The 23,690-nt window shown below is 43.8% G+C and overlaps 1 protein-coding gene across 1 annotated transcript in view; it reads left to right on the top strand.

Moving 5' to 3' along the window:
• TSPAN14 (tetraspanin 14) overlaps positions 1 to 23,690 on the top strand; it is an 826,639-nt gene that overhangs the window by 587,829 nt on the left and 215,120 nt on the right. Inside the window, exon 7 of the mRNA XM_044079435.1 lies at positions 19,660 to 19,707. Within this exon, the coding sequence (XP_043935370.1) occupies positions 19,660 to 19,707 (48 nt within the window). The remainder of the gene's footprint in view (positions 1 to 19,659; positions 19,708 to 23,690) is intronic.

The raw sequence follows: 23,690 nt of genomic DNA on the forward strand, positions 1-23,690 counted from the left end.
TTTATAAAAGCAATGAGAACACTTTAAATACTAAAAGCTGTGGTGACATCATTTCCACTTCCAATCAAAGCTGGAAATAAAGAACCAAACACGTTCTTATACTTAAAGCGCTACCACAAGTGAACCAACAGTTAAAAACATTTATATAAAGAACTACGTATACACATCGATCAAATCTAATTAACTTAATTAATAAACAATTAAAAATCATGCAACGAAGCATTATGAAAATACAAAATGCAGTCAGCAGATATTCAATACTTAAACTGTCAACAATCAAGAACATAAAAAACATATAAATTATATAAATGTTTTTAACTGTTGGTTCGCTTGTGGTAGCGCTTTAAGTATAAGAACGTGTTTGGTTCTTTATTTCCAGCTTTGATTGGAAGTGGAAATGATGTCACCACAGCTTTTAGTATTTAAAGTGTTCTCAGTTTTAAATTGGCCTGAGGAAGCCTGTATGGTGAAAGCGCTTGCCTTATGTAACAATAAAGGTGATCTTTTTTAAGCCTGGAGCATAATTTCTGGACGTGGGAGAGAATTTATTGTTTTATCGTTTATTGGACTGCTGTGTCTTACTAAAACGAAAAGTGACTGTGATTTGACTTTTTTTTAAAACTACCAAGCACTTGTCTACTGACTGCCCCTTTGGGGGGGAAAGATTGCTCTTCATGCCAAGAACTGGGAACTCATTACCCAGGACAAATGAGTTTTAAATATTGTGTCCTAGGGATACAGATTTCACTTCCAGACATTACCAACACCAAGCAGGTGGCCAGATCTACCCCCAGATCAGTGGGCAGAGGACCAACAGCAAGTCCTTTCTCTCTTAAGCATGGGGGCTATTCAGTTGGTACCAGAAGAGGAAAAGTGACAAGGTTTCTACTCAAGACTTTTCCTGGTACCCAGAAAAGACAATTCATGGTGTCCTATCTTGGACCTGTCTACTCTAAACACCTTTTTGGTGATTCCAAAATTCAAGATGCTGACTCTTCACCAGTTGCTCCCTATGCTAAGCAAAGATGCCTGGTTGTCAACACTAGATTTAAAGGAAGCATACCTGCCCATCCCAGTCAGGGAATCTTGCAGAAAATACCTACGCTTCAAAGTAGGCTACATGCACTATCAGTTCTCTGCACTACCCTTTGACTTATCTACTGCACCCAGGGTATTCACAAAGTGCCTAGCTCCAGTCATTGCATTTTGCAGGCAAAGAAATATTCAAATATACCCATACCTGGACGATTGTCTAATTCAGGCAGAAAGCCAGGACATACTTTTGAATCATCTGGCCTTTGTACAAAGGGTACTAACTTTTTTGGGGTACACCATAAACGAAAAGAAATCACACCTGGTATCCTGTCAACAAATTATATTCCTGGGAGCAAGCTTGAATACAACTTCCCAGATGGCTTTCCTCACGCCAGAGAAACAAATTCATTTGAAAACTACTTTATAGATTCATAGATTAGTACTAGGCTAACTGCCCTTGTGAGCCATTTTAAGCCTAGCCAATTATCCCCTGTGAGATTCAAACCCTGTACCTTGTGTTTGTAAGGCAAAGACCTTAACCATTAGGCCACCCTCCCAACTTCAAACAAGTGGCCACAAAAACTCAGACTATGCATGGGGGTCTCACCTGGCAGGGAAGTGTATTCAGGGCAAATGGAACCCAAGTCAAATGCACCTGCATATCAGTCAAAAAGAACTGTTAGCTGTACAGAATGCTCTGACAGTCTTCAAGGACCACATTCTTCCAGGACAATTAATGGTAAAGACAGACAACACCACTGTTATGTGGTACATCAACAAGCAGGGGGGCACCCATTCTTACCCCCTCTGCAGACTAGCCATGGCATTGTGGAACACAGCCTTGAGCTACCGAGTGCATCTACAAGCTCAGTTCCTGCCAGGAAAACAAAATACACTGGCAGACGGACTAAGCAGAAACCTAATGGACCCACACAAGTGGAAACTGGAACAAAGTATTTTCAACATGTTGACAAGCAAATGTGGGAGCCCAGATATAGACCTGTTTGCCTCCCCTCAGAACTACCAGTTGTACAAATTTTGCACAAAGACTCCCCACAAACAAGCATGGAAAGTGGATGCTCTGTTCTTCAGTTGGAAAAACTTCAAAAATCAGTTTATGCCTTTCCTCCTCAGCCTCTGCTCTCCAAAGTAATACTAAAGATCAAACAAGACAAACCAAGGATGGTTTTGATTGCACCAGACTGGCCACGCCAACACTGGCACCCCCTGTTGCGCAGTGTGTTACTGTTGGCCCCATGGCACCTGCCTCAGACTCCTGCCCTGTTGTCTCAGCAGGAGAACCAGATTCTGCACCCTCAGCTTCAAACTCTGAACCTAGCAGCCTGGCTAATTTCCTAATCTATCTTTTACCATCCCCCAGTAAACCAGTGATGGATGTCATTTTAGAGGCAAGAAGGCCTAGTACTAGAAAATCTTATGCTGAAAAATGGAAATGATTCTGTGCCTGGAACCAGTCTCAAGGGACGAGCACAGCAGGGCCCAATTCACCTCAGATTTTACAATACTTAACTGAGATGCTTTACAAGGGCCTGTCTTTTTCCTCCATCAAAATTCACGCCTCAGCCATTTCAGCTCATTATAACACAGAACCTCCCCTCTTCTCTCATCCACTGCTCAAGCAGTTCCTCAGAGGGGCCAAAAATTTAAGATCACCCAGGAGAGCTCCAACTCCAGCCTGGGACCTTAACTTTGTATTGAAGAAACTCACTCTCCCTCCTATCGAGCCAGCTGCTAATGCATATTGAAAATTTCTTTCTTGGAAAACAGCTTTCCTTTTAGCAATCACTTCAGCTAGAAGGGTATCTGAATTACAGGCCCTTATGGCAGTGGAACCTTTCATCATCTTTCATGCAGACAGGGTGTCCCTCAGAACCAATCCATCCATGCCCAAGGTGGTATACAGTGTGGCTCTTAATCAGTCCATCCATTTGCCAACCCTCTTTCCTAATCCACAGAACAAATGGGAACGGATACTGCACTCCACACAGACAACTTAGATTCTACTTGGACAGGACTAAACCTCAAAGGAAATCTGAACAACTGCTGGTGGCATTTACTGCAGGGACAGAGCAAGCCATTTCTAAATGGATAGGCCATTGCATTCATTTCTGCTATAAGCATCATGGAAAACCTATCCCACAGGGGATCAGACCCTACTCAACCAGGGCTGCATCTACCTCTACAGCCTTTCTTAGAGGTGTCCCTACCAGGGACATCCTAGAAGCTGCTGCCCATAACGCACCTGAGATACTTCAGGTACAACTAACATTGGGTAAGATGGCGATCCAGGTCATAGCCTGCTATAGGTCCCCAACCGTGTCCCTAGACTCTCACTCCATGTTCCTAAACACCCTGGAATCTGTCAAGGTCCAACCCAGCACTCTTATACTAGGAGACTTCAACTACCCCTCCATCAGCTGGGAAAACTACCCGAGTACCAATACACTGGCCCAATGATTCCTGGATTTCATCAATTCCAATGCCCTGGAACATGGGTGACTATTGCTCTTCACCAGTAGTCAATCCCTCCCTGGTCAAATCTGATCATAAACTAATCACCATGGAAATCCACATCTCACACCCCCCCCCCCCCCCTGCCGCAAAGGTGACCACTTTGAAAAACTTCTCCAAAGCTGACTTTGGGCTCCTAAAAACAGAGGTGGCTAACTTCACAGCACCCATGCCAGTGAAAAATAGCTGCATGACTGTCTAATCATACACCAGTGCAGTGTATGAGCATGTACATAAATGCATAAAACTAGCCATACCCAACAGAACCAAGATGCTTTCCTCCAAAAAAAGGAACCCAATCTGGTGGTGGTCCCCTGTCATTAATTATCTCTACGACAGAAGGAAAAAACTGTTGCAGAAAAAGATGAAGTCCCAAGACTGGAAAAACTCCCTTATTAGCTGCAACAAAAAGTTGAGATCCCTCATCAAATCCTCTAAAGCCAGCTATGAAGGCAGAATTGAAGCAGGTACTAAAAACAATCACAAAGCCTTCTATAGCTATATCAAGAAACTCCACGGCAGTACTCAGATTTGCTCTGCGTTACTGCACAATGGTATATCATATACTGAGCCAACAGATATTGCCAACATACTGGCTGACAGAGTCAGTGCCATCTTTACCCCCCACCAGGGACCAATCACAATACTGGAAGAATGCCAGGTACCCAGCATTACTGCAGCACAGGTTAAAGCTGCATCATCCACGGCCAAGAATACAGCTTCCATGGGACCCAATAATATCCCTAGCTGTATTCTACATGAACTACAAAACAAACTGGAACCACATCTGTGTGCTCTGTTCAGTCACAGCCTCACCTCAGGCTTTGTCCCTACCGAATGGTGCACTGCTACAGTCATCCCTCTCCATAAAGGGGGAGCAACTACAGACCCTGGGAATTATCGCCCCATTAGCCTGATGAGTCTGATAGGTAAAGCTATGGAGTGCATAGTCATGGACCTGATTAATAAAGATATAGGAAGTCTCCAAACTCTAGACCCTACGCAATTTGGCTTTGTGAAAGGGAGATCATGCCTGCTCATCCTGGTTGATTTCTTTGAGTCGGTCACCAGGGTTATGGATTAAGGTAAGATGGTGCATACAGCCTACCTCGATCTGCCCAAGGCCTTTGATACTATTCCTCACGCAGGAATTATTGATAAACTCGCCAAACTAGGCATCAACCCCTGTATGACTAGGTGGGTTGCAAATTGGCTCACAGGACACATAATGTAAAAGTAGGAGACTCCAAGTCAGACTGCTGACCAGTCACGAGTGGAGTCCCACAGGCGTTGGCCCTGGGTCCTCTCATGTTCGGCATCTACTTCTCAGAAATCCAGGCCAACACAATGGGACTCTGGCTGACCAAGTTATTAACTCTCCAAGTTATGCAGACATCCTACAGAAAGGCCTCACTGAGATCAATGACTGGCGTCGAAACCATGGCCTTAAGCTTATTGTCAAAAAATGTGATCATCCCCTTTGGTAAAAACTCAATTCCCACTAATTATCACATCAATGGGAGCCCACTGAACACTGAAGGCGTTGTAAGAGATCTGGGGACCCAGGTTGACAGCAACCTCTCCTTCGACCACCACATTGCCACTGTGGTCAGAAAGTCCTTCAATGTGGCACATCTCATTACCAAGGGTTTTGCATCCAGAAAGAAAGAGGTCATCATCTCTCTCTACTCTTCCCTCATTAGACCAGTCATTAAATATAATGCTCATTTGGCATGTACCTCACTAGACACCTGCAACAGCTGGAGAGGCCACAGAAGTACCTCACCAAGAGGATCCTAGGCATTAAACACATGTCCTACATGGACAGACTCAAAAGACTCCAGCTATCCTCTGTCTCATATTACCTACTTAGAGGTGATCTTTGCTTGACTTACAAAGCCATGTCTGACCCAGCTCTGTTAGAAATGCTACATCTAAAGAAATCCCAATCCTTCCACACCACACACTCCAGAGACCTCAACCTCATTGCCACAGTCAACAGAACATGTTGGAGGGACAGGTTCCTCACTCAGAGACTGCCCATGCTCTGGAGTAGACTTCCCATACATGTCAAGCAGAGCACCTCACTGTCCCTCTTCAAGAGAAGTCTTGATGAGTGGATGGGTAATAGAAAGTTCACCCTGGGGATCACTCCAGTGGGTCTACTTGATATAGAGGCACTGGGAACTAATGTCGTGTGGCACGATGCCAGGGCACTTCTGTGGGCTAGGCTTGTAAAGGCTCCAGGGCCATTAGCCTAGTGCACACCTATGAAACTATGAACCTATGTCAGACAAGTGCTTGTCAGGAATTCACAGCTGGCATTTAAGTCTTAATTTAAAAAAAAAAAAAAAAGTCAGATGAAGAAAAAAAATTATATATAGTAAGGAAAATAATTTAAAGGAGATATTCAAAAAGTATAAGGTAGACCAACCCCATAGCAGTAATCCCCACAAAAGGGCATTCAAATGTGGATGTTGTAAATTTATTAGAGACCGAGTGCAAATTTCTCCCCTCCCTCCCCGCCAAAAGGAGAAATATCTAGCCCACCAGAGTCTAGCCTCCCAAACATCTCAGATGCCCAGGTGAGAGCTGCTCTCTCTAAAGCAAAAAACACAGCATCAATGGGACCGGACGGTGTCCCCGGCTGTGTGCTACACGAACTCAGTGAGGAACTAAACCCACACATAAGGCTGCTGTTTAATCTTAGCCTTACTACAGGATACGCACTCCAAAGAATGGCGACAGCAACTGTGGTCCCACTCCACAAAGGCGGTGCTTCACGGACCCTGAAATTACTGCCCCATAAGCTTGACGAGCCTTGTCTGCAAAGCTATGGAGAGGATCATAATGGAACTCATAAATAAAGACATTGGGGACCTACAGACACTGGATCCTACCCAATTTGGCTTTGTCAAGGGCAGATCCTGCCTCTTGAACTTGGTCGACTTTTTCAAACAGTCACTAAGGCCATTGATGAGGGTAAGGCAGTTCACACAGCCTACCTTGACCTAGCAAAAGCGTTCCATACAATACCCCACTCGGGCATCATAGAAAAGCTCACCAGCTTAGATGTAAACCCATATGTCACAAGATGGGTTGCAAACTGGCTCAAGGACAGAACCCACAGGGTTAGAGTTGCTGGTGCCATGTCAGACTCTAAGCCTGTCACGAGTGGTGTCCCACAGGGCTCAGTCCTGGGCCCCCTCTTGTTCGGCATTTATTTTTCTGAAGTGCAGGCAAACATAGGGGGATCGTGGCTGACAAAATTTGCAGATGACTGCAAACTGGGCACCATAATTGACACTCCATCAGACCCAGACTTCCTCCAGAGAGGTCTCATAGAAATGGATAACTGGTGCCAGAGCCATGGCCTTAAGCTAAATGCCAAAAAATGTATAGTCTTTGGGAAAAACAAGGTAACCCCTAATTACCACATAGGTGGTAATCCATTAAACACAGAAGAAGTTATCAGGGACCTGGGGACCCAAGTTGACAGTAACCTCTCTTGACACTCACATTGCCAAAGTGGTTAGGAAGACCTTCTACATTGCCCACCTGATCATGAAGGGATTCACATCCAGATCAGGAGAGGTCATTGTACCCCTGTACTCTTCACTTATCAGACCAATGATTGAGTACAACGCCCATTCGGAATGTACCTTACCCGACACCTGCAGCAGTTGGAAAGACCCCAAAAGTTCCTCACCAAAAGGATAAAGGGGCTCAAACATATGTCATACGCTGCCCAACTGAAGAAACTCCAGCTCTATTCAGTCGCATACCGTCTGCTCAGAGGTGATCTGTGCCTGACATACAAGGCCATGTCCAACCCTGAATTAATGGACATGCTCCACCTCAAAAAATCCAAATCCACCAGAGCCACGAGAGCAAGAGACTTAAACCTCAACACAGATATAAATAGGACGTGCTGGAGGGACAGATTCATCACCCAGAGACTCCCTACACTATGGAACAGAATCCCAGTCCATGTGAGGCAGAGCCCCTCACTGACTCTGTTCAAGAGAAATCTTGACGAGTGGATGGGAGATAGTAGGTTTACCCCGGGAATCATCTCTGTGTCACTGCTGGACAGAGGCACAGCAAACTAATGGGTATAGTATTCTCATCCTAAGGGGTGGTGAAAGCCACACACACTCTGGCTAGGCTTATAAATGCCCTAGGGCAGATAGCCTAGTATGAACCTATGAACCTATAAAATATTGGATATAGGGATATGCAAAACTATCTGATGTCAAGAGGCCATTATAATTCAGACTAGAGAAGTACTATATTTAGCTTCCTGCCTGACATGTAAAAGTTTTTATGTGGGAAAGATGGAATGGAGGTTGCAAGACCGGATGAATAAACGTTATGATATTAAACACAGGAATTTGAACTACTATATGTATGTGTGTATAATGTTTGTATAGAAACATACATTAGTTTGTAAAAGTTTACATTTTTTTTATACTTGGAAAAACAGAATGGGACCATAGGGGGTAGGGCTTAGTTAGGAAGTGAAAGTTAAATGCAGCAAATGAACCAGGACTCATTTACCAAGTCAGCATGACGAGTGTTTTGAAATGTCTTTCCACTAAGTTCTTGTAGTAAATAACATTCATTTAAGGTTGTTGGGGATAAGTTGATTTGTCTATAGTAGTTAGAATGATCATTATATTTCATCACAATGATATAAGAGTTTCTATACAACTGTTTGTTTATTCATAAACTGTTATCTTTCCAGCTGCACATAGTATAATAAAATATTATCTAATGCCATATACATTACTGTTTATTATACCATGACCCCCCCCAAAACGTGCACGCTGATTGGCCAGCGTGCCCGTTGTAAATCGAGTTATACTAATGGAAAAAGGTCCGGTCGCCCGGACTTTTTTCCATTAGTATAACTCGTTTTTTTAAAACACTGTCTCGCTATGTTAAATGGGTTTAACATAGCGAGACAGCTTTAAAATAAGCAACGGAGATGTCCGTTGCTTATTTTAAACTGTCTCGCTATGTTAAACTCATTTAACATAGCTAAAAAAGCAATGGAGATCTTGCTTTCTCCGTTGCTTTTGCCCAACTCTGATGTACTGCTTGCAGCAGTACATCAGAACTGTCATGGATGCCAGACATCTGCGGAAGGGCAGTAAACAGACATTATACTATGCCATTATTTAAGAAGTAATAGTTTCTTTTCTTAAATAATGTCATGATAATAGCAATAACCCACTTCTGGGTGTGGGTAATGCTAATTACCACGGTTGGCTGTTTGGTCCCTCGGGCCCTCGGGACCAAACCACGCCAACCATGGGTAATTTAGCATTACCACCAGCGAAGTTATTGCTATAATAATTCATAATTTTATAACATTTTTGTAAACATTGATTTTAAACAGCAGCAGTACAGTATTTTAGTGTATTTAAATGAGCTTCTTTGGTCACAGGTAATTGTTTTTGATTGGTTGTTTTCAATCTCATGATGATTCTGTTTTTATAAATCAAGTGATTAAATATTTTTAATATATCCTGACAGCTTCTTCTAACAATGCTATCAACTTGAACACTTATGTGAAGATAGTAACTCCTCTCCCTCTCAGTTCATAGGTTCATAGGTTCATACTAGGCTATCTGCCCAAGGGCATTTATAAGCCTAGCCCATAGTTATTTGGCTTTCGCCACCCCTTTAGTTTGAATAAAACTATGCCCATCATTTTGCTGTGCCTCTGTCAAGCAGTGACACTGAAGTAATCCCTGGGGTATATCTGCGATCCCCCATCCATTGGTCAAGATTCCTCTTGAACAAGGCCAGCGAGGTGCTCTGCCTCACATGTACCGGGATTTTGTTCCACAGCATAGGAGTCTCTGGGTGATGAATCTGTCCCTCCAGCACGTTCTATTAATAACCGTGTCAAGGTTTAAGTCTCCGCCTTGTGGTTCTGAGGATCTAGATTTTTGAGGTGAAGCATATTCATCAAATCAGGGTTTGACATGGCCTTATATGTCAGGCACAGGTCACCTCTGAGCAAGCGGTATGAGACTGAATAGAGCTGGAGTTCTTTCAGTCGGGCAGCATAAGACATATTTTTGAGACCCTTTATCCTTTTGGTGAGGAACTTTTGGGGCGTTTCCAGCTGCTGCAGGTGTCGGGTCAGATACATTCGAATGGGGCATTGTACTCAATCATAGGTCTTATGAGTGATGAGTACAGGGGACGATGACCTCCTTGATCTAGATGTGAATCCTTCATGATCAGGTGGGCAATGTAGAAGGTTTTCCTAACTACTTTAGCAACATGAGTGTCAAACGAAAGGCTACTGTCAACCTGGGTCCCCAGATCCCTGATGACTTGTTCTGTGCTCAGTGGATTGCCACCTATATGGTAGCTAGGGGTAACCTTGTTTTTCCCGAAGGGTATGACTATGCATTTCTTGGCATTTAACTTTAGGCCATGGCTCTGGCACCAGTTATCCGTTTCTGTGTTGTTTTGTACCTGGATGTAAATCATTGTTGCTGTTGTATGCATACTTGGCTACAAGATGAAATTTAAAGAAAAGAAAGTCTAATTCTAATTGTATATCAACATGTGTGTTTTGTACCTGGATGTAAATCATTGTTGCTGTTGTATTTTGTATAATGTTGCTTATTAGTAACTTGAATCTGTTAACAGTTGTTATGTAGCTTTATCTCATTAATATGTATGTAAAATGTGGAGCTTTTCTCCCTGGGCCTCCACTGAAAATGGGCACACCTAGGCCCAGAGGTCTATCCCAGAAAACAAATGCAAATTAATTAATTAATACAAATGCAGATAAATAGATAAATGTTCTCTGAACAAAAGTGCTTGATCTTGAATTAAAATTAAACTGGGATATGTCAAATGGCCTGTTTTTTCTTTTTGTTTTGGTTCAAGAGTTATGATTATTTCACATATGCCTTTTATATAAGGATTTTCTGAAAAAGAATTCTGGATGCACCAATGTTCCTTTGAAGGGAGTTAAGAGCCAGCATTCTTGAGCTCCTGAGGAGCAACAGAGTATTTTTTTTATACATCACTACAACATACTTTATTTTCACTAAGTCCTATTCCCCCTAGCTACTTCAAAAAGCTTCTTCTAAACCTTAAACCATGTTCACCATCTGCAGACAACCTGCCATCTTCTTTCCTAAAGGTGGCTGCTATCTCCATAGCATATCCTGTCTCAATTCTCATAAATCTTGCTATTAGAGAATCCATAGTTCTGCTGTCTGGAAAAAATTCTGTACAGTACACATCCACAAAGGTGGAAAGCCTGTTGAACTCTCCAGTTATTGACCTATTGTCTCTCCCCTCTCTAAAATTCTAGAACACTGCATTCATAAACAACTTATGGCATATCTTACCCAAGAAAACGTGTTCACCCCTACTCAACATGGCTTTCGCCACACCACAGCACCACAACTGCTCTCATCTCCTTCACTAACTCCATCTGTTATGCCAGAGACAATAACAAACTTGTATCCTGTCCCTTTCTCGACCTCTCCAAAGCATTTGACATGATCTCTCACTATCTTGCTCTCCAAACATTCTCAACTTAACCTATCTTCAGCTACTATCTCTTGGTTCTACAGTTACCTCATTAACGGACAACATTCTGTCAGATGGATTTCTGCTCTTTCTTCCCATTAAAATGGGAGTACCACAAGGATCAATTCTTGGTCCCCTTCTCTTTACTATCTTTACTAACCAGCTTTATACTTCCTGTCCTGAGTTATCCCTCATTCAGTATGCAGATGAGTCTACTATCATCTGATCTGCTGATAACCTCTCTGACTTAATATCCACTACACAAAACTTTCAGCCTCACAGAAACGTGGCTTAACAACCAACTCAAACTCTACCCTAAAAAGACAAAACTTCTGCTCTTCCTCCCCAAATCCCTCTTACCTGAAGTCCTAATTTTCCATCACTTCCCTCAGTAATACATTCATTACACCTGATACCCACTTAAATGTGACCTTCACGTACTTCATAGCATAAAGAAAACCCACCAAAAACTGGGTCTTATCTACAGACTAGAATCTCACTTGCTCAAGCATACCTTCTTCCTAAACTCTTCTACAGCTCTCAAATCCTTTCTAGCCCACAGTCCTCAATACTCTATAACTTGAAACCACCTATAAAAACATTGCTAGAGTTCTTGCTAGTCTTCCTCCTAAGACTCACCACTGCCTTGCCGTGAGGACACTTAACTGGCTAGAGCTTCAGCACCACCTCTTGCTTTCTCAGCTGCTCATAATCTACTAACTCCTTACCGAGTCATCATCCTGCCCTAATATCTCATCACTAGTCTCCTCTTACACCCCCCCCCCAACTTTCTTCGAAGCTCTGACCAGTATCTCCTACAGGTACATAAATCTAAAAATACATTAGGTCAGTCTCTGTACAGTTATCGCCCTGCTCTTTCATTGAATAAGCTTCCCATAACCCTTAGAAACATCACTCCAGTCTATGAGTTCAAGAATGCTCTAAAAAAAAAACACCTTTCCAATTCATCATCTCTCTGTAATCACCCCACCTGAACTTCTTCCCTACCCCTCCCAGTATTTTTACTACCTTATTGACCTCATTCCTCCCACCAACACCTTTTTTCCTTTAAGCTATTTCTCTTTCTATGTCACCTCACTACTTCTACTTCTCTCCATAATCCAATTCTAGTCTGTAATTGTTACCTGCTTTCTGTGCCCTTGTTTATTACCTTGCATCTCGTATACTGCTATGCTCAGCAGCCTACTAATAACAACCCAAACTTTTGAACTACCAGATCTCAGCAATTTACCTGGCCCTAGTTCAGTTGTATCTATACTTGTTTGTATTAATCTATAAATTATTGTTAATTTTTCTTTCTTATATTGATAACACCCACCACTGATCTATTTATTTACTTAGATTTCTTTATATTTGTTCAATCATTGTTTTTAATAACTTTTATATTTTTTATTTTGAATTTTTGTATTTTTTTGTATTTTTGATTCAATGTTAAATTTTGTTATGTGGAGCTTTTCTCCCCGGGACTCTGCTGCAAAAGGGCATTTGCTTACTTGGCTTATCCTGGTCAACAAATGTCAAATAAATAAATACATATATGCATGGAATTCTACTTCAAGTAAAATATGAACTTCAGAGATGAAACCTCTTCAGCAGCATCAATAGAATGTTCATAGGTTCATACTAGGCTATCTGCCCTAGGGCATTTATAAGCCTATCCAGAATGTGTTTGGCTTTCGCCACCCATTTTAAATTTATTTTGCTATGCCCTTTTTCGAGGTTAGTATACTGTGCCTCTGTCTAACAGTGACACAGAAGTGATACCCGGGGTAAACCTACGATCTCCCATCCACTTATCAAGATTCCTCTTGAAGAGAGTCAATGAGGGACTCTGCCTAACCTGGACTGGGATTTTATTCCAAAGTGAAGGGAGCCTCTGGGTTATGAATCTGTCCCTCCAGCATGTCCTATTTATTTCAGTGCTGAGGTTCAAGTCTCTCGAGTGCGTAGCTCGATGGGATTTGGATCTTCTGAGGTGCAGCATGTCCATTAATTCCGGGTTAGACATGGCTTTATACGTCAGGCACAGATCGCCTCTGAACAGGCGGTATGCCACTGAGTAGAGCTGGAGTTTCTTTAACCGGGCAGCATATGGCATCTGTTTGAGCCCTTTGATCCTCTTGGTGAGGTACTTCTGGGGTCTTTCCAGTTGCTGCATGTGTCTGGTAAGGTACATCCCAAAAGGGGCATTGTACTCAATTATGGGCCTGATGAGGGATGAGTAAAGAGGCACGATGACCTCCCCTGATCTAGATGTGAATCCCTTCATGATTAGGTGGGCTATATAAAATGTTTTTCTAACCACTTTGGCTACGTGGTTGTCAAATGAGAGATTGCTATCAACGTGGGTCCCCAGGTCCCTAATTACTTCTTCTGCACTTAATGGAATACCACCTATGTGGTAATTTGTGGGCACTTTGTTTTTGCCAAAGGGGATGACTATACACTTTTTGGCATTTAGCTTGAGGCCATGGCTCTGGCACCAGTTGTCTGTTTCTATGAGGCCCTTTTGGAGGATGCTTGTGTCGGCTGGAGAGTCGATTATGGTGCCCAGTTTGCAGTCATCTGCGAACTTGGTCAGCCACAGTCCTTCCGTGTTGGCCTGTACCTCCGAGAAATATATACCGAACAAGAGAGGTCCCAGGACTGAGCCTTGTGGGACACCACTTGTAACTGGTTTGCAGTCTGACATGGCTCCAGCAATTCTAACCATGTGGGTTCTGTCCTTGAGCCAATTTGCAATCCATCTAGTGACATAGGGTTTATATTTAAGCTGGTGAGCTTATCTATAATGCCCGAGTGGGGTATTGTGTCAAAGGCTTTTGCGAGGTCCAGGTAGGCTGTGTGGACCACCTTCCCTCACCAATGGCCTTGGTGACTGTTTCAAAGAAATCAACCAGGTTTAAGAGGCAGGATCTGCCCTTAACAAAGCCGAACTGGGTAGGATCCAGTGTCTGTAGGTCCCCAATATCTTTATTTATGAGGTCCATGATGATCCTTTCCATAGCTTTGCAGACCAAGCTAGTCAGGCTTATGGGGTGATAGTTTCCAGGATCTGTTGAGGCACCACCTTTATGGAGAGGGACCACTGTTGCTGCACGCCACTCTTTGGGCACATATCCTGTAGTAAGGCTGAGATTGAACAGTAGTTTTATGTTTGGGTTTAGCTCTTCTCAGAGTTCATGTAGGACGCAGCCGGGACACTGTCTGGTCCCATTGATGCTGTGTTTTTGCTTTGGAGAGGCGGCTCTTACCTGAGCATCTGAGATGTCAGGGGCAGCACTCTGCTGGGATAAATATTTGCCCTTTGGTGGGAGGGGGAGAAGTTTGCGCTGAACCTGTCAGCTAGGATGTTGGCAATATCTGTGGGTTCAGTGTAGTTTTTGTCATTTTGGACTAATTCTGAGCATATCTGGGAATTACCACCCAGGTTCCTAACATAACTAAAGAAAGCCTTGTGATTATCCTTAGTGTCCTGTGCAATTTTTCTCTCGAAGCTGGCCTTAGACAATTTTATGAGTGCCCATAGTTTTTGCTAATACTGATCAGTGATGCCTTCCCTTTTGGGATTTTGCTCTATCATTTAGTAGCTTCCTCCTTCTATTGTATAGTCTGTTTATGGCTGGGGTCCACCAGACAGGACGCCTGCCTTTGGAGGATTGGGTCTTGGTTTTATTTGGGATCGCATGATCCATGCATTCCTGAAGGTGTTCATAGAATGCATTTATAAAGGATTCTGCGGTCTGGGCAGATTTTCCACAGGCCCGGGGCTTTGAAGGATTCCACCTCGGTTTTGAGGAGTGTGAAATTTGCTTTAGAGAAGTTTTCACTGTGGTTTTCTGGGCAGGGGTGGGGTCGGGATGTGAATATCCAGTGAGATTAGTTTATGGTCTGATCTTACCAGTGAGGGATACACTTCTGGTCTGGAGCATAGAGTCCCCATGTTGGTGATGATCAGGTCCAGTATGTTTTCCCCTCTTGTGGGAGTGGTAACAAGTTGTTCCATAGCATTTGAGTTTATAAATTCTAGGAACCTTTGGGCTAGGGTGTTGGAGCTAGAGTAATGCTCCCAGTCTGTTTGGGTAGTTGAAGTCGCCCAATATAATGGTGTTTGGAGAGACCTTCATATTTTCCAGTGTTCTCAGGAAGGCTGAGTGGGGTTCCTGGGTTTGGGAGGGTGGTCTGTAGCAGGCTATAAACTGGAAGGCAGTTTTACCCACTGTTAGTTGCACATGGATAGTCTCTGATGCTTCGTGCTTTGCCACCAACCTGGAGGTGTGGGTATCTTTGATGAATATCGATACTCCCTCCTTTTGTGGTTCGGTCCAAGTTTTGGGGCGAAAAGCATGGTATGAGGTATAACCTGGTAGTGCTGGGGTGCTCTCGGGAGCCCTGAACCAGGTTTCTGTTACTGCACAGATATCGATGTTCTCCATGCTAAGGAGAGTTTCGAGTGCGTGCATCTTGAGGTTTAGACTTCTGGCGTTGAGTAGCATTACTCTTAGTTTCTTATTCCTTATGATACCTATGGAGGTGGGTTTGTCTTTTGAGCCTTGCCTAAAAAAGGCACTATGGGGGTAGCAAGAGCCTTTGCCAATATCCGAAAACTCAGGGGTGACAGGTGCAAGCCGTCCCTAGCGAAGCATCGTGGCTTGTCGAGCATATCATCCCAAGCTGACAGGCATTGGATCCCCTTTGAATGACACCAGTACTTATGCCAATTGTTGAAATTGATCATCTTGTCTTCATATTGTGGCATCATTCTTGGTGACAGTAAGATGCTACTCAAGGTCAGGGTCATACCGGCCTGGGCTACATGCTCAGAGAGCTCCTTTATGTCTCTTTTCATGTAGTCCAGAGAGGTACGTCTCAGGTCATTCACACCAACATGGACAATGACTGAGTCATATTTGTACTTGCCTTGGAGTGACCTGAGTGCTTGTGTTATGTGGCGGATCCTAGTGCTCGACAGGCTGCTCACCATGACCCTCTCCTTGTTCAGCCTGGTGAGCGGGACATCAGTGTGCCTGACGATAGAGTCACCTATTATAAGTGTATCAGGTGTGTTGTTTAGTCTTAAGGGCTGTGACTGTTCGGCACACTGGCTTTGTGAGATATGTGTTGCACGTGTTTTGTTTTTTGTTGGAATAGGTACATTTTGTAGAGGGTACCAGTGCTCTGGAACAGACTCCCCATCTACATAAATCAAAGTTTATCCCTGTCCACTTTCAATTGCAGCTTAGATCTATGGATGGGGGAACAGACAATTTACCCCAGGACTGCCCACTGTTCTAGTGATGGACAGATACAGTAGCTAAATGCTTTATACCATGTATGGGTCCTTCCAAATATCTGTGGTATGATCCCAGTTTTTCTCATTAGTGGTAATACATAATTATTGAACATGGGATGAGTAAGGCCTGTCTGTAGCCAAATGGGGTAAATCCAGCACAAAAAAGAAAACTGTCTAGGCTTGGAATGGCATGCAAGGGCAGCTAGCCTAGTACCTGCCTATGAAGTTATAAGCCAGATTCTAAAAGCCTTGCTTTGTGTTGTGTAAGTGACTTACTCTAGTGTAAGAACAAGTAGAATCAGACCCAGTATGGTATGCACAATTTGATAATTGATGGGTCTAGCCTATTAAAGAATGTATATCTTGTGGAATCTTTTAACCATCATACACTGAAGTACATAACTGATGAAGGTGGCAGCATGTAACTGGCATCCATGCATTGTTATACAATTATTAGAATGCCAAAAGGTACCATATAGAAGGCAGAACCTTTCCAATAGAACAAAAGGGATGGGTGTGCTGGTAACATTTCTGTAACCGGCTATAGGCTACTGATGTGTACATTGCATCTGTTTCCAACCATTAATGAAGTAAGACTACTGCATTGCAGAATGTGGCAGTTACAAAACAGAATTACTTGGGAAGACATCATTTGTTACCAAAAGCAAAGCAAACGGAGCAGACTAGATGAAATTAACACTGTCTGACAAGAGCATACAATAGCTTCAAGTCTAGATGAATGCACACTGAAGCATAAATACTGCCTGAGAGTAGAGGTCACAAAATAATGCTCCCTCTAGGAAGGTATTTGTTTTCCTTGTATACCCTTGCCCCAGTCATGTTACTTTGTCTAAAACTGGGACATTCTCAAAGTGTCACTGCTGAAAAGTATGTGGTTTGTAAATGGCAGGGTTAGGCCATCTTCTGCACTGCTGTTAATGCTTAACCAGTTGGAATGTCTCTTAGGAAAAAATATGGTTTATGACAGCTCCATTCCTTAGCTATATTTGTATGATGTTCTTCGTGTTTCACTGTTGCAGTCATCACACTTGGGTTATCTGCCTGCAGGTAGCCCCTCAGTCGGCCTGAATACCCAGACACTTAGTATTTCTGTGTCGGATGCCATCACTTCTTCCATGACGTCAGGTCGTCAGGGGTATAAAAACAGGCAGCCAATGCCATGACATCAGTCTTTCTTGCCGTGGGAGCCAAAAGCAGTTGGCAAGTGTCGATTGGCCACTACCTGAATTTTCGTTTTCGAGTTGAATAATCCTGAAGTCTTCTAAAGCTAAACACCCCATTGGGGATCCTTTTTTCTTGCTCTAACTGTTGTCAGAAAAAGTTAATAATTGTCTTGCCTGTGGAAAGCAAATACCTCACAGAGATTTTCATTTTTACTGCGTCACCTGTTTAGGCCTAGACCACGACGTCCCTAGCTGTCTGTTTTGTGCTTTGTTTAATGCCCGAACCATTCATCGTCTGGCTATCCTTGTCACTAAATTCTTTCGCTCCCGATCTCTGTATTTGGAAATGGCTTCGGTAAGCCAGCCAACTACCGATCTTTCGAAAAATGTAAGCATAGAGACAGAGACAGACTGCATAGGTCCAAAACTGCCGACGACGCTTCCATTAAGCTAGTCTCCAGTCCGCTGGTACTCAGTGAGGCGCCTTTGCAGCCCCTGATGCTTGCTTCTGTGGATTCGCAGGCCTCTGCCGAGACCCATTCGGAGTCCGGTATGCTGCGAGATGCTTATTTGACTATGGAACCTGTGGATGTCTCTACCTTGGATGGGTCCAGAGCCACTGTGCAGACACAAGCTTCTAAGGGAGTTTTTCGTCCCACCAATGTTCGAATCAAACCGACGCCTTATTTTACAACCAAGACTACAGAGTTTCTTAGGCCCAGAGTACGCACTACACCTAGAAAACCGATGACCATAGTGCATGCTCAGGCACCCATGCCACAAAATCAAATGCTTAGAATGGCTGAAGACCTTGTTATGCTGATTAGGGGAAGCCAACCTTCCCCTGCTTAGAGACAAAGAACTGAGTTCCCTTCGGGTTCTACAGACCAGGAGTCAGATTACGCTGACCTTTTTGACTATGAAGACATGCCCTTATCCACCTGTGAGGATTCAGATGCAGAGGAATCCATTCCTTCTGCCTGCCCTCCAGAGGATTTTTCTTTTGGTGAAACCTTGCACACTTTGAGAGCATTTCCGCTGGGAATGCCAAGACTATCCTCAGTCCAAAAAAGACTCCGAGAATTTTTACAGTTGCCTCAGTACAGGCCTTTGCTATACCCCCTGTCCCCCTGGAGGTTGTGGATGATGTTTTCATGGAATCCACTTTACCTCTTGCCCCTAGGAAACCAGACAGGTACTACAGAGTACCTGATTCTCACAAGTTTCTTTTCAAGTACCCTACTGCTGACCCAGAGACCTAAAGGTATTAAGGCAACTACAGCCAAAAATCCTACCCCTTCGGACAGGGATTCCAGAGCTTTGGACAGATGGGGTAAGAAGGTATACTCCTCTGCAACTCTTGCTATCAGGGCATTGAATTGCCAGTTTCACATGCTGAAATACCAGCAACATATTATGGAACCTATTAAACAAAAAGCGGTAACTTTTCCAGATTGTGCAGAAAATAAAGAACTGCAGGAGCTTATGCATTCTGCAAATCAAGTAAGTAAGCATACTTTGCAGTGTGGCTTTGATGCACTAGAAGCATCTTGCAGGGCAGCAGTCACTGGCTCTGTACTGAGAAGACATGCTTGGCTGAAGGAGCAGACCTTGCCAGATCATGTCAAATCTAAATTACTAGACGCTCCTTTGAATAAGGACTGTTTGGCACCAAAATAGAAGAGGTTCTTAAAAGATGGGGAAAAAAGGCTAAATCTATGCAAACTGTTAAATTCCTAGAGGTGCAACCACCTAGATTCAGTAGGCATTGCCCTTCAAAACAGTGGTCCTTTCCAGCCCCCCCATTGGTTATCTAAATGTTACATTTACTAGTAAACATTATGGTACAAAAAGAAACCTTAGCATGAAGCTGATAATTGTGATGGAAAAATATAACTCTGTTATAACTCTTTTAGTGTATTTGATGTATTAAAAAAAAAGCCTGTCTTGTTTTGAAATCGTTGATGCTTGCCTTCTTGCAGTTTGCTAAAACAGTCTTTTTTCCCCCCTTATTCATTGTAGCAAACGGTTGTAAACACGCAATGTGGATATGATGTGCGGAAGAAAAAGGTATGTATTAAATGTCTTCTTGCTTTTTATTTGTAAACTGTTTTGTTGCTTGATGAGGTGGTAGTAGCTGATGGTATGGTCAGTCTTGCAGCGAGCGCAGCTCTCCATCTTTCTAACTCTTATCCTCATTCTCTCTGTTTGTGACTAGCCTGGTTGCTCTTCCCTGACCCAAGACATCCACTTCATAGCACAGCATTTAATCCTTTTGCTTGTAGTTTGTTTTTTGACCTCAAAGCAAAATATTGCCATATCTGTGGAAGGTAGGAGGTAGTTGAAGGCAATTTGCTGCAAGGATGAATTTTTAATCAGATTAATATTGTGGATGCAATTTTGTATGAATGGATATTAAAATGATGGCCTTCTATTCTCATGTTGCAGTATTCATAACTGTAGTGAGGTCGCTGCCTGCAGCACCAGACATCGGTACGTGCGATGTTGCCTGCCATAGCCATAAAGTGACGTTGGCTATAAACGTGACGTCTGCACGTACTCACTTCAGAACTTTACTGCTGCAGTAATCTACGGGCCTCTGATCGCCAGCTCCAGTAATCAGTTCTATCGTTTGTTTTGGCCGTCCCAATATGGATAAGTACCCTTTTGGGTTATTCTTTACCATTTTTCTAGCTTTTCAAACATACATGTCAGCTAGGAAGGGGAAGTGTGCTTGTGGAAGACAAATTTCACATAAGGACATGCATGATCAGTGCTTGTTTTATTTAGGTGAAGGCCACTACCATAAGTTTTGCGACATCTGTGAGTCTTTCATGCCCAAAACACTACGCAGCTGCCTGGCTGCCTTAAAACTTTACTTAGAAAACCAAAGACTCCGGTTTAGGCATGAAGGGGTGGGGTAGGTACCTCCATGGAGCTGCTTCGGAAGAAGGCCAGAAAAGTTAGGCCTGACAGCCATGCTGCACCTCAGGAGTCTGATGAGACTCTCAAGGCAGATGTTAGCCCAGGGTCCCATTGGATGTCTGTTTCACAACTAGAACTGGGAACCATGGTGAAAGCCGGTTTGGCGGAAAGTCAGAGTATGTCTGCTGAGGCTGATCAGCCACCAGCTCATGATGGCGAGGGGGAACCACGACTCGTGGCATCAGAGGAGGCCTACTCCTGCCTTTCCATCCACCTAGGTGTCTGCTTCCAAACCTATGCATTCATCCACTCCTGTAAAGAGGATACTCCTGGGTGAGACTCCAGACACACTTCCCATGGATGTACAAACCAAATTGCTGGATGCACCACTTGATAATAAGGCCCTTTTGGTGCAGCTTCAGGAGAGCTCCTAAAATCCCTTCAAGACAACGCAAGGAGTTGCAGAACCTATAACATTTGCTAGTCTCCCCTAGTCCTAGGTACCATAGGAACTACCCTCGACCACTTTTGTTAGCAGCCAGTCATCTCAGTGTACTGCCCCACAGGCTAAGAGATGGAAACAGTCTAGGAAACACTCTACTCCTAGACCATCCTCTTCTTCTGCTGTATACTCCCTTTCGGAGACAACATGACCCCGACAGAGCCCCTCAACTTTGACTCAAACTCTTTACCCACCTCCACCCCCCTCATCCCTCTACCTCACCCTTTCCCTACCCTCCTGACGGAAAATCACCTCAGAGGCTTGGGGTCCTCTCCATCATTCAAAAAGGATATTTTTTACTTGGACAATTCCTCCTTTCGAGGGGATGTGCCAACCCTCTCCAAGTCCGCTTCATCTCTTCCCTCCAATTATGCATCAGTTGCTAGCTCAGGTCATTAGAGAAAGAGCTACTCCAGATCAGACAAACAAGGGATTTTACTCCAGGATGTTTTTGGTCCCAAGAAAAGATGATCCTTGGAGACCAGTTCTGGTTTTGTCAGTCCTCAATTTTTTTCTCAAGGTTCCTACCTTCAGAATGCTCACCTTGCATCATTATCTCCCACTCATTCCCCACCTAGCTTTCACGGTATCCCTGGATCTGAAGGATGCCTATCTTCATATCCCCATTCACCCCAGCTACAGGAAATTCCTACGTTTCTCAGTGGGTTCCTTGCAATTTCAGTTTTCTGCATTGCCATTTGGGCTCTCCACAGCTCCCAGAGCATTCACAAAGTGCTTAGCTCCAATTATTGCCCACTGCAGAATGCAGGGCATTTAAGTATACCCATACTTTGAAGACCTGTTACTCCTCCACCAGGACTGCCACACTTTTCACCATCACTTACACATGGTCTCCAAAACCTGTGGCAGACCTAGGGTTCACTGTGAACCAGCAAAAGTCTCACCTGACCTCCATCCAGGACCTGATCTTAGGGTGCAGGATAAGAACCGACAAGATGTCAGCCTTCATCCCTGGCAGAAGGGAGAGGCCCTCACACATTACTTTCAAACTCTTCTCTCTCTCCAAACCTTATTAGCCAGGGAATTCCTGAGAGTCTTAGGCCACATGGCATCCTTGATCCTCGTGCTGCACTTGGCAAGGCTGTATATGAGGAATTTCCAATGGGTTCTGAAGAGTTGGTGGAACCAATATTCCCATCCTCTGGATACTCCCCTCCCTCTTCTGCCATTTCTGAAAAAAAACTGGAATGGTGGCTTGCAGCCATCAACCTCAATCAGGATATACCTCTGCAGACCTCTCCACCCTCACAACATATCTACACAGATGCTTCAGATCTGGGTTGGGGGGCAGTTTTGCAAAATCGCAACAACCAGAGCAAAGTTCAGGGAGAGTGGTCCTCCCTCAGACAAAGGGACCACATCAGTATCGGAGATGAGAGCCCTTCTCCTAGCATTGCAAACATTCCACCAAATTCTCCTACCAGGCACCTTGAAAGTAGTCACAGACAATATGACTGTCCTGTGGTGGTGTATCAACAAGCAGGGGGGGGGCAAGGTCCTACCCTCTTTGCAGCTTGGCAATTTAGATTTGGTCCCTAGCAGCAAAACTACACATTGACCTGCAAGCAGTGCACATTCCTTCTACAGAGAATGTGATGGAGGACACTCTCAGCAGAACCTCTGCAACCGTCCACGAATGGATGCTTCACAGGGAGGTGTTCTTGGATCTAGTTCACAAGTGAAGTATGCATCAGGCAGATGCCTCTGTCCTGCACAAGAGATCCACATCCACAGGCTTGGAAAGTGGACACCTCTTTTTTCACACAGATTCAAAAAGCCCTTCTGAAGATCCAGAGGGACAAACCAGAAATCCTGCTGGTGATCCCCTTTTGGCTAAGACAGCATTGTTTCCCCCTACTTTACCTATTAGCCAAGGGCAATCACCACAGGTTACCCCACCAATTTGACCTACTCACACAAGACATACACAAGATATACCCTCAGGTGCTCAACCTCAAACTCCCCATATGGGTGATATAGTTCTGATCCCCTTCAGTCTCCTATATTCAGAGGATGTACTCGATGTCCTGCAGGAGGCCAGGAATCCTAGTACAAGGAGAAGTTGTGTCAAAATGGAAAAGATTCTCCAGGTGGTGTTAAAAGAAAAAAAACAGGACCTTTTTTTATTCCAGTACCCATGGTCCTTTCTTACGTGTGTGACCTTCTACATTCAGAGCTGACCTACTCTTCTGTTAAAGTACACTTGCCAGCCATTTCTGCCTGTCTTCCCTTAGTACCTGCTTTGGCTTCCAGATTAGAGGTAAAACTCTTCTTAAAAGGGGTCCTCCATATCAGACCCCCTTGTAAACCCATTTCTCCTTCATGGGACCTTAAGTTTGTCCTTGAAAAACTCACTACCTCCATTTGAACCAGCTCACTCAGCATCACTTAAGCTATGTACTTGGAAAACAGTACTGCTGGTGGCCCTCACATCTGCCAGGAGGGTCTTGGAAATCCAAGCTCTTATGGCTACCCCTCCTTACCTTATCTTCCATAGGCACAGGGTCTCCCTCAGGACTAATCCTCCCTTCATGCCTAAAGTGGTTAATGAGCTGTCCTTTTAAATCAGACCAATAACCTTCCTGTTTTCTTCCCTCAACCTCAA

The sequence above is a fragment of the Protopterus annectens genome, chromosome 1.part1 (genome assembly GCF_019279795.1).
Source record: "Protopterus annectens isolate FY-2018-M chromosome 1.part1, PAN1.0, whole genome shotgun sequence".
NCBI classification, from domain to species: domain Eukaryota; kingdom Metazoa; phylum Chordata; order Ceratodontiformes; family Protopteridae; genus Protopterus; species Protopterus annectens.